At 44.7% G+C, this 12902-nt stretch overlaps 1 protein-coding gene across 2 annotated transcripts in view; it reads left to right on the top strand.

Moving 5' to 3' along the window:
- Nucleotides 1–1423: 1423 nt before the first annotated feature.
- The window catches only part of Kdm3b (lysine demethylase 3B), a 59685-nt gene continuing 48206 nt past the window's right edge, over nucleotides 1424–12902 (top strand). For both annotated transcript variants that reach the window (XM_075968981.1, XM_075968980.1), the window contains exon 1: nucleotides 1424–1669. In XM_075968981.1, the coding sequence (XP_075825096.1) occupies nucleotides 1475–1669 (195 nt within the window). In that variant the 5' untranslated portion in view covers nucleotides 1424–1474. The remainder of the gene's footprint in view (nucleotides 1670–12902) is intronic.

The following is a 12902-nucleotide window of genomic DNA, read 5'->3' as shown; positions in this document are numbered from 1 at the left end:
CACGTCCTTTTCTAACTAAGATTGAGGGATAGCTCATACCTGAAATAGTTCTAATAGATGCCATGGAACTTTCTTTGCTTGCAACCCTATGATGTCCATGGCAAAATGAAATGCCACCACATTAGGTGGTCTCTCCCATTTCTCTACAAGTTGACAGACTGGGGCTAGAGAGATGTCTTGGTAGTTAAGTGTACTTGCTGTTCCCTGGTCTTAAGACCTGGGTTCAATTCCCAACACTCACATGACAACTGTTTTGTAATCCAGTTCCATGGATCTAGCACCCTCTTGTGGTCTCCACAGTGGTGCACATACACACAAACACACACACATACACACACAGAGGCAAAATACTTAAGACACTTAACATACAAATAAAAGGGTTTGGTTTTGGTTTTTTTGAGACAGTTTCTCTAGTTGTCCTGGAACTAGCTCTTGTAAACCAGGCTAACCTCGAACTCACACAGATTCGCCTACCATTGCCTCCTGAGGGCTGGGATTAGAGGCGTGCACTACCACAAAGGGTCTGTTTGTTTGTTTTAAGGCAGGTTCTCACTACATCACTCTGGCTGGGCTAAATCTCCCTAGATAGACCTCCAACTCTCAGAGATCTGCCTGCCTCTGCTTCCAGAGTGCTGAAGTTAAGAGCATGTGCTACTGCTGTACCAGGCTAAAATAAACCTTCAAAGAAATATATTGGCCCATTAGAAAAGGAAAGAACCTCTGTGGGTTCAAGACAGAACACTAAGAAGGTACATTCGTCTTTAGCCAATGGAGATCATAATCACACCCAATGGATGTTACGCATTGGCCAATAGGAAAGGAATCTATCAAGTACTGAACTCCTGTGGGCCAATGAGAAGGATGGTAGGGTCCCATATGGATCAATGGAGCGGGTATTTCCTAACAGGTAATAGGAAGTAACTCGTTTTAGGATAGGAGATCAATGGGTTGGTTATTGGGGTTAACTCAAAATAGCCATGTTCTAGGTACCTTCCCTCATCTCCCCACCCTCTTGAAAAGTCTTTGGTGTTGTCTAAGGAGAGAGGGCGTAAACTCCTCCACATGTGACCACCTGGACTGGAGTAAGACTGGAACTAGTGATGGTGCTACTGGTGGGGGAAAGGGCTAAAGGACCCGCCCACCTCTCCGCCCCCCAGCCAAACTTGCAATTCCCCTCCCGACCGCAGGGGGCACTGCAGGCCCTGGGGAGGTTGGGGCGGAGCGCTGCGAGGGGCTGACAGCTGCTGTCCGGCTCCAGAGCGCTGGGGGCGCTGTGCGCGGCCCTGGCTGTGCCTCCGCTCCCGGCCACGGGGGGCGCTGCGCGGCGCCGGTGGTTGGTGGTGGCTGGTGGGGGGGTGGGGGGGAGCGGCGGCCGCGGGTGGTGCGGAGGGAGGCCTTGCGGGTGGATCGGGCGCTTGGCGGCGGAGGTGGTGGGAGGCGGCGGGCGGGAGCGCGGGTCCGGCCGGCCCTGGCGATGGCGGACGCGGCGGCCTCCCCGGTGGGCAAGCGGCTGTTGCTTCTGTTCTCGGACCCTGCGGCCTCAGCTTCGGCCTCGGCCCCCACGGCGGCGGCGGCAGTGAGCGGAGATCCTGGGCCTGCGCTGCGCACTCGGGCCTGGCGAGCCGGCACGGTGCGGGCCATGAGCGGGGCGGTGCCCCAGGACCTAGCGGTGAGTGGCGGCCGAGGCGGGCACGCGAGGCCGGGGCTGTGGGGCCTGTGGGCGGCCTCCCCGGGGGCCTTTGTGAGGGGGGTGGCCAGGCGGGGGTGACCCAGTTCCGCGCCCCCGGCTCTCCTGAGCGCCCCCCGCCGGCACCTCGGCGCTTGGGCACTCGGGCTCTGGCCGGCGTGGCTTCCGCGTCGGGGTGCGCGCCCCAGTTTCTCCTGGGGGGCGGCCGGGGTGCGAGGAAGCTGGTGTTGCTGCTTCTAGCCGGCAGGCCCCGCCTCCTGGGCGACCCTGCTCTGCGCACCCCCCCCCCCCCCACGCCCTCAGAGCAGGCTCTCGAACCCTGGGTCCCCGGGCCCCGCAAAATGCATCTAGAAGACGCCGACCTGGAGTCCCCAGGCCGTCTCGGGGGACTCGCACCGGGTTCCCTTCCTCCCGCAGCCCTGAGCGCGGCCAGAATGTGGGTAGCTGCAGGAGGCTCAGAGGCGGCTGCAGTTGGAGCTGCTTGGGGCTTTTTTTTTTTTTTAAATCTGGCACTTACTTCCTCCTTGTTTGAGCAGGGCTCGGCCTGGCGGTCCCCAGAAAGGCCAGTTCTGTGGTCTGATTTCGAACGCCCTTCTTTTGGCGCTTCTGGGTGTCAGGAGCTGCTGTTTGAGCCTTTTGATAAGTTTGAGGTCTGTGCTGGTAGCCGAATGAGGCTGTCGAGTGGTGGCTTTGCTTCTAACTCGGTTACTCCCCTAACCTTGAGAGGTTTTGCTTTGAAACTTTGTATTAGGGTTTGGCCGCTTGCCTCGTTATATTTTATCGTGAAAGTTGTTCCGTTCATAGTTAAGTAGCGTTCGAGACCGTGAGCTTTTATTTTTGCTAATGTGGCGGCAAAATACTACCTTTGAGTTTTGTCAAGCCTCTTCAGTTCCTCATTCTGATAGCGGCCCTAGCTAGCCTCTCTGGTGAGCTAAAGCTATGAGAAATGGGCGGGAAGGGTATTTGGAATGATCTATTGATCAGTAAACAGAAAGTGAATATTCTCCATGGGCTTGATACCGCAGACATTTCATTCACCAAACAGGAACATATTTTGTGAGATTTAGGATTAATGTATCTGTCTGCTGCTGGTTTTGCATCCTAGGGATCAAGTGTTGGGCTTTCTAGTTGGTAAGCAACCTTTGGGTTTTTTTGTTTTTGTTTTTGTTTTTTTTTTTTTTTGGCTAGTTTCTGGCTCAAGCTTTACCGCTCCTGGTTCTGTTTACTTGCTTTGTTCATTCTCTGGGATGTATAAAGGAGGTTTGTTAGGGTATTGATGAAGCTCCAGCGGAGTGAATTTGTAAAAAGATACCACGACAATAAGATGGGGATTTGATCCTAAATTCCTCTGCCCTTTCTACGAAAGATGGGTAGGGTTCGATCGTGGTGGTTTCTTTCTCATTCACTAATCCCCTCCCTCCCCCAAGCAAAGCATTTTTTGAGATCTACCCATATGCGCATACTCTGACCTGAGGCATTGCCATTTCATTGGGATTTTACTTCCCAGTTCTTTGAATAGTTGTTTCCCGTTCTCTCCGTCAAATGAATTGAGCTCGTGAGCTCTGCACCTGAACTGGCTACCCAGTCGTTCTGTTGTTTGTTGATCTTCGTGATTGCAGAGTGCACTGAGTGCTGGACACCTACTAGGGCTAAATACTTAATAGTTTTACCACTTGGCCAGTGTAAGTGGGTTTTCCAACCAACTAAACACTTGCAGTGATTCTTGAAAAAAACCAAGGTGTTCTTACAACTGTGTTGAAGGTCTATGGCGCAATGTGAACATAGAAGCAAAGGTAACTTTGGACTTGGTGAATAGATTTGTGCTTGTCTTACACTTTTATCCGGGAACATATATGAGAAAACAGTCACAACAAAACTCTGGGCCTTTTAGGTTTTTTTTTTAACCTTCTTGCCGTACTGTTCTAGAATTGCAGTTACCTTGAGGTTTTGTTGAAGACGGTGACTAGTGAGAAATAAATGTGTATTTGCCGTTTGTTTTCCTTTTTCATTGACGAGAATGTCTTTGGACTCTGGGCATGTGGACCTTTCCAATTTGCACCACTCATTGTAGTAAACACAACTATCTTCCAATCAAAAGTGTTCTTCCTGTACTCAAGGGTGGAGTTTGCCAGCAACTGGCCTGTGATTGGGCAGATTTTCTTTCAGTTATGTTTAAGAGGTTTTCAGGCGTGCTTGGTTTTGAGTAATGCATAGCAGGGCGCCCCCTGTTAAGGATGAGTAATTAAGGGTTGGATGAATAGTTTCTGAACTGATTGAAAACACATTTCTCAATTTTAGGCTCCATTAATACCCTCTTTCTAAATACTTTTTGACCCAGAAATACTTGAGTATACTGGTGATACATTTAATGAACCTATTTTTTCATTGCCAATGCCATATCCTGCCTTAAGATATGATGTGTGGGGAAAAAAATGAAAACCTCTACTCCATTCATTGGGAAATTTGTTGATGAGTGTTTTAAGAGTGGTTGTGTTCACCATCAAACTTCCTTTGACAAGCAGCTGCTGATTTTTTATCCGGATACAAACCCAATTTTTCCCCTTTGTTTCTCTTGGATTAGTGGCTTTTCGTTCAAAATAGGTCTTTTGTGTGTTTTTTAAAAATATGTTGCAAGATTAGTGGATTTTGCGTTTATATTATTTCATAATGTAGTTGTACACTTTGAGTTCCTAAATCATTATTTGTCCATGTATGTTCCAGAGTCCTTGAGACCATTACATGTATAGATAAACAGAAAAAAATACCGTGGATTTTCCTTTTAATTATAAAAGTACATCTGTTTACAGAATGTCAAACAAAGCTATAGACGTGAGAGCACAGCAGTCTTGACCTCTGTGGCTCCAGCTTATCAAGGAAGAATATGATTATTTTTCCTTTAAAAAAATAAAAAAATACTGTACATGCAAAAAAATGAAAAGAAGGATAGGGTTGGAGCACAGTCAGTAGTGTTTGCCCAGCAAGCATAAGGGCCTAAGTTTAATTCCCACACTGCAGAAACTGGGCATGGTGGTGGGTACATACTTGTAAAATTCTTCTCTACAAAGAATTGCTTTTTTTTTTTTTTTGGACAAATGCTATCTTACTGCACAATATCTGCTACTGGCTCTTTTTAGATAAACTTATTTTCGGTGTATGAGTGTTTTGCCTGCATGTATGCATGTGCATGCCTGGTGCCTGAGAAGATCCGAAGAGGGTGTTTAATCCTCTGGAACTGTACAGGTGACTGTGGGTACTGGGAGCAAAGTCTGGGTCCTCTGCACAAGCAGCCAGGCCAGTGGTCCTAACCACTAAGCCATCTCTCCAGCCCTGCTTTCTTATTTTAATTGATGTATATATACCGCAGACATCAGTAGCTATCTATGTTGTAAACACTTTCCAACTCTCCTCAGCCCTTCCAGGGGCCTTATACATGCTAGGTGGGTACTGTACTACTCCCAAATTTTCATCATGTTTATAACCCCTTCATATTTTATAGAATGAGTGTGCCATGATCTAGTTCTTAATTTTTTTTCTCTTGGTGGACATCCACTTTATTTAAAACTTTTTTGGAGGGACACTAACTATATTAATCTGTCCTTAGCACATTGTGTTTTGTGATCCAGGTTTCACTGTTGTATTTTAGGCATCCAAGAGTGAGATTGTTGAGATACGTGCACTTTTAGTTTATTAGGTATTAAATGCATGGTTATTTTCCACTCATTAAAATGTTTCATACTCCCACAAACAGTGCTATAGTTCTTGTTTTCCTACATCTTTATTGTCAAATGATGTCATCAGTATTTTACTGTTGACAGTGAGAAAAAGTATCTAACGTTTTCATAACTGCTGGTCTTTCTGGATGTATTTCCTCCTCTTCCATCCTAATTATGCATCTTTGATCACTTGAGAAATTAGTTAATTATGTTTTTATTCTGAGTTCTTTATGCAGTTATTAACTTTTTGAGACAGGGTGTCTTTGTTACAGCTCTGACTGTCCTGGAACTGGCTTTGTAGACCAAGCTGGCCTCAAACTCATTGAGATCCAACTGCCTCTGGTCCCAAGTGCTGGGATTAAAGGCGTGCGCCACTACTTCTGGGCTGGTTATTAACTTGGATTACCTCTCTAGTATATTGTAATCATTACTCTTTTGTTTGTTTTTGTTTTATGGGACAGGATTTCTCTGTGTAGCCTTGACTGTCCTGGAACTCACTTTGTAGATCAGGCTGACCTTAAATTCAGAGATGGGCCTGCTTCTGCCTCCCTAGGGCTAGGATTAAAGGCGTGTGCCACCACCACTAGGCTATAAATATTCTTTGTATTTTTATTTTATTCCTTTTTTCTTTTTGAGATATTCCCACTATGTATGACTCCCTGTGTGCTTGGAACTCATTATGTAGACCAGGCTGGTGAACTCAAGTGCTAGCTGGTACTAAAGGCGCTTCTGCTACTCCTGGCTTGCTTTAATCTTTGGACCTCCCATTCACCTGATATTTTTTCATTGAATATAATAAAATAGGCGATTTGATCTGTCCTTTCTTTTCTCAATTGTGGCACTACCAATTTTATGACGAAAGCTTTTGTTGTTGCTGCAGTATGGTAGAATTAAATGGTGCTGTAAGTGTTGCATTGGGTTGTTTGGGCTATCACAGCTGTCTAAGCATTCCAGACTCTCAAGAAGGATTAAAGGGTATCTGCCTTAATGTTTTAACTTTTAATCTTTTATTTCTGTTTCAGAGTATAAGAATAAAATATTCTCTTTGTTGTGATTTTTTTCTTTTTCGAGACAGGGTTTCTCTGTAGCTTTTAGGTTCCTGTCCTGGAACTAGCTCTTGTAGACCAGGCTGGCCTTGAACTCACAGAGATCCGCCTGCCTCTGCCTCCCGGCTGTAGTGATTTGAGATAATAATTATAGCATTGTTCTGGCTAGTACCATATGATTTTTATCTGGAAGTCTATGAGGAATGAAAGTGTATCTATTCTCTCCCCCTTGACACCCCAATTTTTTTTTCATGCAGGGTCTCTATATCACTGGCTGGTCTGGAACTACTGTGTAGGCAAGGCTGGCTTCAGATTCACAGAGACCCACTTGCGTTAGCCTCTTCCTCTGGAGTACTAGAATTAGAGGCATGGACTACCACACCAAGCTGTCTGCTATTTCTACACCAGCCTTTTCTCTTTGTGTCATAGTAGGGAAGGTGAACCATAAAATGCCTACTTTCTCATTTTGTTTCTAAATGATGTCATTATAATCAGGTCCATGCCAGTACCATTTTTCCTGTGTAGAAACTATTCTTACTTTCTACCTACTTCTAGACTTGTCAGCCCTGATTGTGATGGAGTCTGTGATTTGATGCTGGAGGTCAACCCCCTGCCTGAGTAATAGTATTCTACCGTGCAGCTACACCCCTGCACCTACCCTGTACTTCCCTACCCCCAGTCATGTTCCCCTTCTCTCCATTTTGTCACTTTAAAGATTTGTTGACTTATTTTTTATGTTAATGTGTGTGGCCTGCATGTAAAGTAAATAAAATATATTTTGTGGATCAGTGCATGTTTAGAGAGGTATGTTGTTTTGAAACAGTCTATGTTTTGAGCCGCCACACCTGCTTAGAGAATTGTAGATAAACTGGGCATGGTGATGCAAGCCTATAATTCCTAGCATTTTGGAGAGTAGCTTTAAATAGCAATGAGGTTCTGCTCATTTGATAAGAGCATATAGTGTTTAATTGGATGCTAAGAACACCTATCATCTTGACTCCAGACCCACTTTTTTGGGTGGGGGTTGGGTTTTTGAGACAGGGTTTCTCTGTGACACAGTCCTTCCTAGCTGACTATCCTGGAACGCACTCACTCTGTAGACCAGGCTGGCCTCAAACTCGCAGAGATCCGCCTGCCTCTGTCTCCTGAGTAATGGGATTAAAGGCATGTGCCACCATCACCAGGTTTCAGCCCCCCCCCCCTTTTTTTTGAGACAGAGTCTCAGTATGTAGACCCGGAACTTGATGTGTACAAGCTGGCCTAGACTCCAGAGATTCACCTGCCTCTGAGTTCTGGGATTAAAAGAAAGCACCAACACTCTTGGCTTCTGTTCATTTTTATTTATTTTTTTAAATATTTATTTATTAAGTATACAATATTCTGTCTGCATATATGCCTGCAGGCCAGAAGAGGGCACCAGATCTCATTACAGATGGTTGTGAGCCACCATGTGGTTGCTGGGAATTGAACTCAGGATCTTTGGAAGAGCAGGCAATGCTCTTAACCGCTGAGCCATCTCACCAGCCCTTCTGTTCATTTTTAAAAGACATTTATTTTGCCTGGGTTGTGAATGGCTTTAATCCCAGCAGAGGCCTAAGAAGGAAGAATTTGAGGCCAGCTAAGACAAACAAATAATTAGTAAGGATATTGCTTTGTAGCCCAGGGTAGCCTGGAATTTGAGAAGCCCTTGCGTTAGCCCCCCAGTTGCTCTGCTGCCCAGTTTGAAGGGCCTGTCTTTGCAGCGCATTGTCCCCTCACATCACACTACACAGACTTATTTCACCTTCCTCCACTACAGCATCAGAGCTCTCCTTCTGCGTTTGTTTGGTTTGCTTTGGGGTTGGGGTTTTGTTGTAGTTTTGGTTTGTTTGTTTTTTGAGACAGGGTCTCACTATGTAGTCTTGGCTGGCCTGGAACTGACCTGCTTCTCCCTCCCCCTTGCTCCCCAGTGCGTGGGCCCCAGGCCTGGCTAGTTTTTGCTTTTGTATTTATAGCAGAGCATTTTTCTAAGAGTCCTTGGCTGGTCTGGAACTGGCCTGGCCTGGTGCTGCAGGTGTGTGTGCTGCCACTTCAAGCAGCTCCTCTTAATTGCTCCTTCGTTTACCAGGGATTCGCATCACCAACTCCTCATCTGCCCAGAGCTTGTAAGCACTTGTATGTTCTACTAGCTTGTTCTGGTTGATTTAGTCTCCCTTCACAAACAGACCCAGAGTAGAAGATAAGAAACATTCTCTCGGTGTTTTTAACAACAGCTGTCGTGGGTGTGTGCCTGTAGGTTTTCTTGCCGGAAGGCCTGAGGGACACTTAACACCTGTTACTCCTCAGTTTTCCACTGCCTTCCATAGGTTGGTGGTTTTTAAGCCCTCCAAACCCATCATGTCCACTGCTAAAGTGTCTTTTATTCTTATTCTCCAGGTGAGTGAAACCGGCCTGATTGTTTAGTAGTGACTCAAGTGGTGTGGCCTCTTAGTTTTACAAGAGGGTATAAGCTCCATATTTTTAGTGACTTTGTAGGTAATGGGGCTCTAGGGGACTGACTCACTAACCAAATTCTCTGGAGACTGATTTGAAAATCCATATGCAAGATTATTAATTTACAGTGGTGCATATACCTGTAGAGATGAAAATCCTCTCACCTGCTCAAGGTAAGGAGGATTTTTGCCATGTGAAGAATTAGACAAGGAAAATTAGATGTAGCCCAAAGATATTTATAGCAAGCAACCCTCAGTTTGTGGTCCTCTAATTCGCTAGTGCTTTCTGTCTTCCATTGCATTATTCCCATTTCTTTCTCAAGACAGCCCAGGTGAACCCCAAATGATCTACCCACCTTAGTTCCTGATTGTTGGGCTTATAGGTATGTACCAATATGGGCTGAAAATTTTTCTTCTTTTTTTGAGAGGAAAGCTCAGTTTGTAGCCTTGACAGGCTGAAGTTCTATGTAGACCAGGTTGGCCCAGAAGTCACAGATATCTACCTGCCTCTGCCTCCCAAGTACTGCGGTTAAAGATATGCACTGCCATGCCCAGCTTTTTTTAAATTGTTGTTTGTTTGTTTGATTGGTTGGTTTGGTTTTCAGAATAAGGTTTCTCTGTGTAGCCCTGGCTGTCCTAGAACTCACATTGTAGACCAGGCTGGCCTTGAACTCAGATCTGCCTGACTGCCTCCCAAATGCTAGGATTAAAAGTTTGCCACCTTTGTTTGGCAAATGTTTTGTTTTGACTAGCCTAGGTGACATGATGTTATTTCAAAAAGATAGTAAAGCTAGGCAAAGGCAGGTTTATTTCTATGAATTTTGAGGCCAGTCAAGTCTGCACAATTGAGACTTTGTCTCAAAAGGGGGGGGGGGATGATAAACTGGATGTGGTGGCATGTCGTGTTCCTCATCATGACTGAGGCAAAAGAGTCATTTCAGATTTAGTCTAGGTTTTGCTGCATGGTGGATTCAATATAAATATATTGACCTCAACTCCAGTTAAGCTATCTGGGGCTAGGGATGAAGCTCACTTGTCTAGCATGCATGAAGGCTGGACCCCACCCCCAATCCTGCAAAAGTAGTGGCATACATCTATAATCCTAGCACCAAGGTTCTTTTTTTTGGGGGGGGGAGCTAGAGTCTCTGGGAACTTTCTGTTCTCCTGCCTCAGCTTCCTGAATGCTGAGCTTCCAGGTGTGCACCACCATGGTTATCTTAATAATACTTTCTGTAAAGACTTCTCTGTGTCTGGGGTAATTAAAGTCATTACAGGAGTGGTTTTGCCAGATATTTACATGTTAAGAGTTTTAGGCACATCTTTACATTTTCTTGTTTTGTTTGAGGCATGATCTCAGTCTAAGCTGTCCTGGAACTCCCAATGCTGCTTTACTCCCCTGGGAATGGTAGACCTAGAGGGCTTACAGGCATATACCATCACACCTGACACCTGACACATCTCTGTCTCTGTCTCTCTCTGTCTCTGTCTCTCTCTCTCTCTTTCTCTAGTTTTTCGAGACAGGGTTTCTCTGTGTAACTGGCTGCCTGTAACTCACTCTGTAGACCAGGCTGAACTCAAACTCACAGAGATCTGCCTGCCTCTGCCTCCAGAGTGCTGTGATTAAAGGTGCGCGCTACCACAGTCCAGCAACACTTCTCTTTTAAAGGTTCTATCAGTTTATACTATGACCAATAAGTATTCCAAGCTTGCTTAGGGAATGAATGCTCCAGGCAACCCTCTGAGGCCCTTATTGTTTCTATTTATAGACAAAGGAAGTCAGGCTCAAGGAGACTAAAGTAGAAGCTTGGGGGAGTTGGGGTACAAGTCCCTATGTAACATTGATCTTATAGCTCCTCAAAATGCTGTACATATTTGAATTTTTATTCAGACTATCACTGTTATTCCTACTACCATTCAATATACTCAGTCTTAGGTGGAAAAGATATTGGAAAGATATTGCTTGGAAAATAAACTATAAAGAGGAAATGGTTATTTACCTGAAAACAGCAGCACATCATCATGCTTCATCACTTTATCCTACAGTTTTGTAAAATTGCACATAATTCACATTTTGAAATAGGGAAATTAAAAATCAAGAATCTTATTAATGAACCTTTATTTCCTTTACTCCCCGACAGTCATCACCATATCCTGTTATTCTCATCTCTAATATCTCAAATAGAGTTCACATTCATGTACTCTTACTGGTTTTTTGTTTGTTTGTTTTTAAATTTTATTTCTTTGTGAATGGTCTTAGTTTCTCTACTCCATAGTTTATCTTTTAAGCCTAATCCAAAGTTAATTTTTCCCTTTAAAATTAATTACCTATATAATAAGTGATACATTCATTGAAGAAAAAAGCATCTGATAAAAATCACGTTTTATGCCCATGTATAGATGCTCCTCTCAGGCTTAATCAGAGAAGCATCATTCTCAGTGGACTGCAGTGGATGTACAGGCTCATGGTTGCACATAACTCCTAAATTAAAGACCAGGCTGGTCTACAGTGCAAGTTCTGGGACAGCTAGAGCTACACAGAGAAACTCTGTCTCAGAGATGGCTCCATGGTTAAGAGCGTGTATTGGTTGCTCTCGTAGAGGCCCTAAGTTCAATTCCTAGCACCCACCTCACGCAGCTCACAGCCACCTGTAACTCCAGCTCCAGGGTATCTGATGTCTTTTCTGGACTACATAGGCATCTGCACTCATGGGGCATTTTATCAAAGTTAAGCACACGCACCCATGTGTGCACAAGCGCACTTGCATGTATGTCTGTATGAGGACATCAGATTCCTCTGGAACTGGAGTTACAGATATTTGTGAGCTGCCATGTGGGTGCTAGGAATTGAATCCAGTCCTCTGGAAGAGCAGCCAATGTTCTTAACTGTTGAACCATGTCTCCATCCCAGAAATCTTTTTTTAAAAAGGAAAAAAACTAAAACAAACAAACAACAAACAAAAGAGATAAAGAGATGGTTCAGTGGTTAAGAACACTTACTGCTCTTGCAGAGAATCTAAGTTCAATTCTCAGCACCCATGTTGGCTAGCTCATAACTGACTCCAGCTCCAGGGGAATCTGACATTTCTGGCTTCTTAGACCTCTGCATGCACACACAGAACACACACACATCCCTAAACCTTTGTTGTATTTTCATTTTGTTTTCCAGACACAGTTTCTCTGTGCAACAGCCCTGGTTGGCCTCAAATTCAAAAATCAGTTTGACTCTTCCTGGGGTCAAAGTTGTGGGACACCATGTCTAAATCACACTTTTTTATTTTGTTTGTTTGTTTGCTTGCTTGTTTTGGTTTTTCGAGACAAGGTTTCTTTGTAGCTTTGGATCCTGGCTTCAAACTCAGAGATCCACGTGTCTCTGCCTCCTGAGTGCTGGGATTAAAGGTGTGTGCTGCCATCACCACCAGGCCACGCTTATGTTCTTAAAAGTAAAAATAGATCTTAAAAGCAAAAACAAGCCGGGCGGTGGTGGCACACACCTTTAATCCCAGCATTCGGGAGGCAGAGGCAGGCTGATCTCTGGGAGTTCGAGGCCAGCCTGGTCTACAAGAGCTAGTTCCAGGACAGGAACCAAAAAGCTACTGAGAAACCCTGTCTCAAAAATCCAAAAAAACAAACAAACAAAAAAAAAACCCTTCCAATTAGAAAACAAAATGGATCTGGGCTCTGCAAAAAAGTATGTGTTCTTAACCACTGAACGTCTTCCCAACTTCCAGTTTTTGTTAATTTATCATCCTTTTCTTGCCTGCCATGCAGAGCTGAGCTGGATTCCTAGTACTGCATAAAACCAGATGTGATGGCACGTGCATGTAATCCCAGTTGAGGGCAGGATGGGATACATGAGACCTTGTCTGGGAAGAAAAAAAGGAAACCTTGGACCAGTGAGTTGGGCCAGCTGATAAAACACTCTTGCTGCCAAACCTGTTGGCCTGAGTTAAAATCCCTGTGACCACACTGTGGAAAGAAGTGGTTC

This window comes from Microtus pennsylvanicus, chromosome 4 (genome assembly GCF_037038515.1).
Source record: "Microtus pennsylvanicus isolate mMicPen1 chromosome 4, mMicPen1.hap1, whole genome shotgun sequence".
Taxonomy (NCBI): domain Eukaryota; kingdom Metazoa; phylum Chordata; class Mammalia; order Rodentia; family Cricetidae; genus Microtus; species Microtus pennsylvanicus.
The sequence above is the reverse complement of the archived record's forward strand: the minus strand, read 5'-3'. Positions and strand labels throughout refer to the sequence as shown.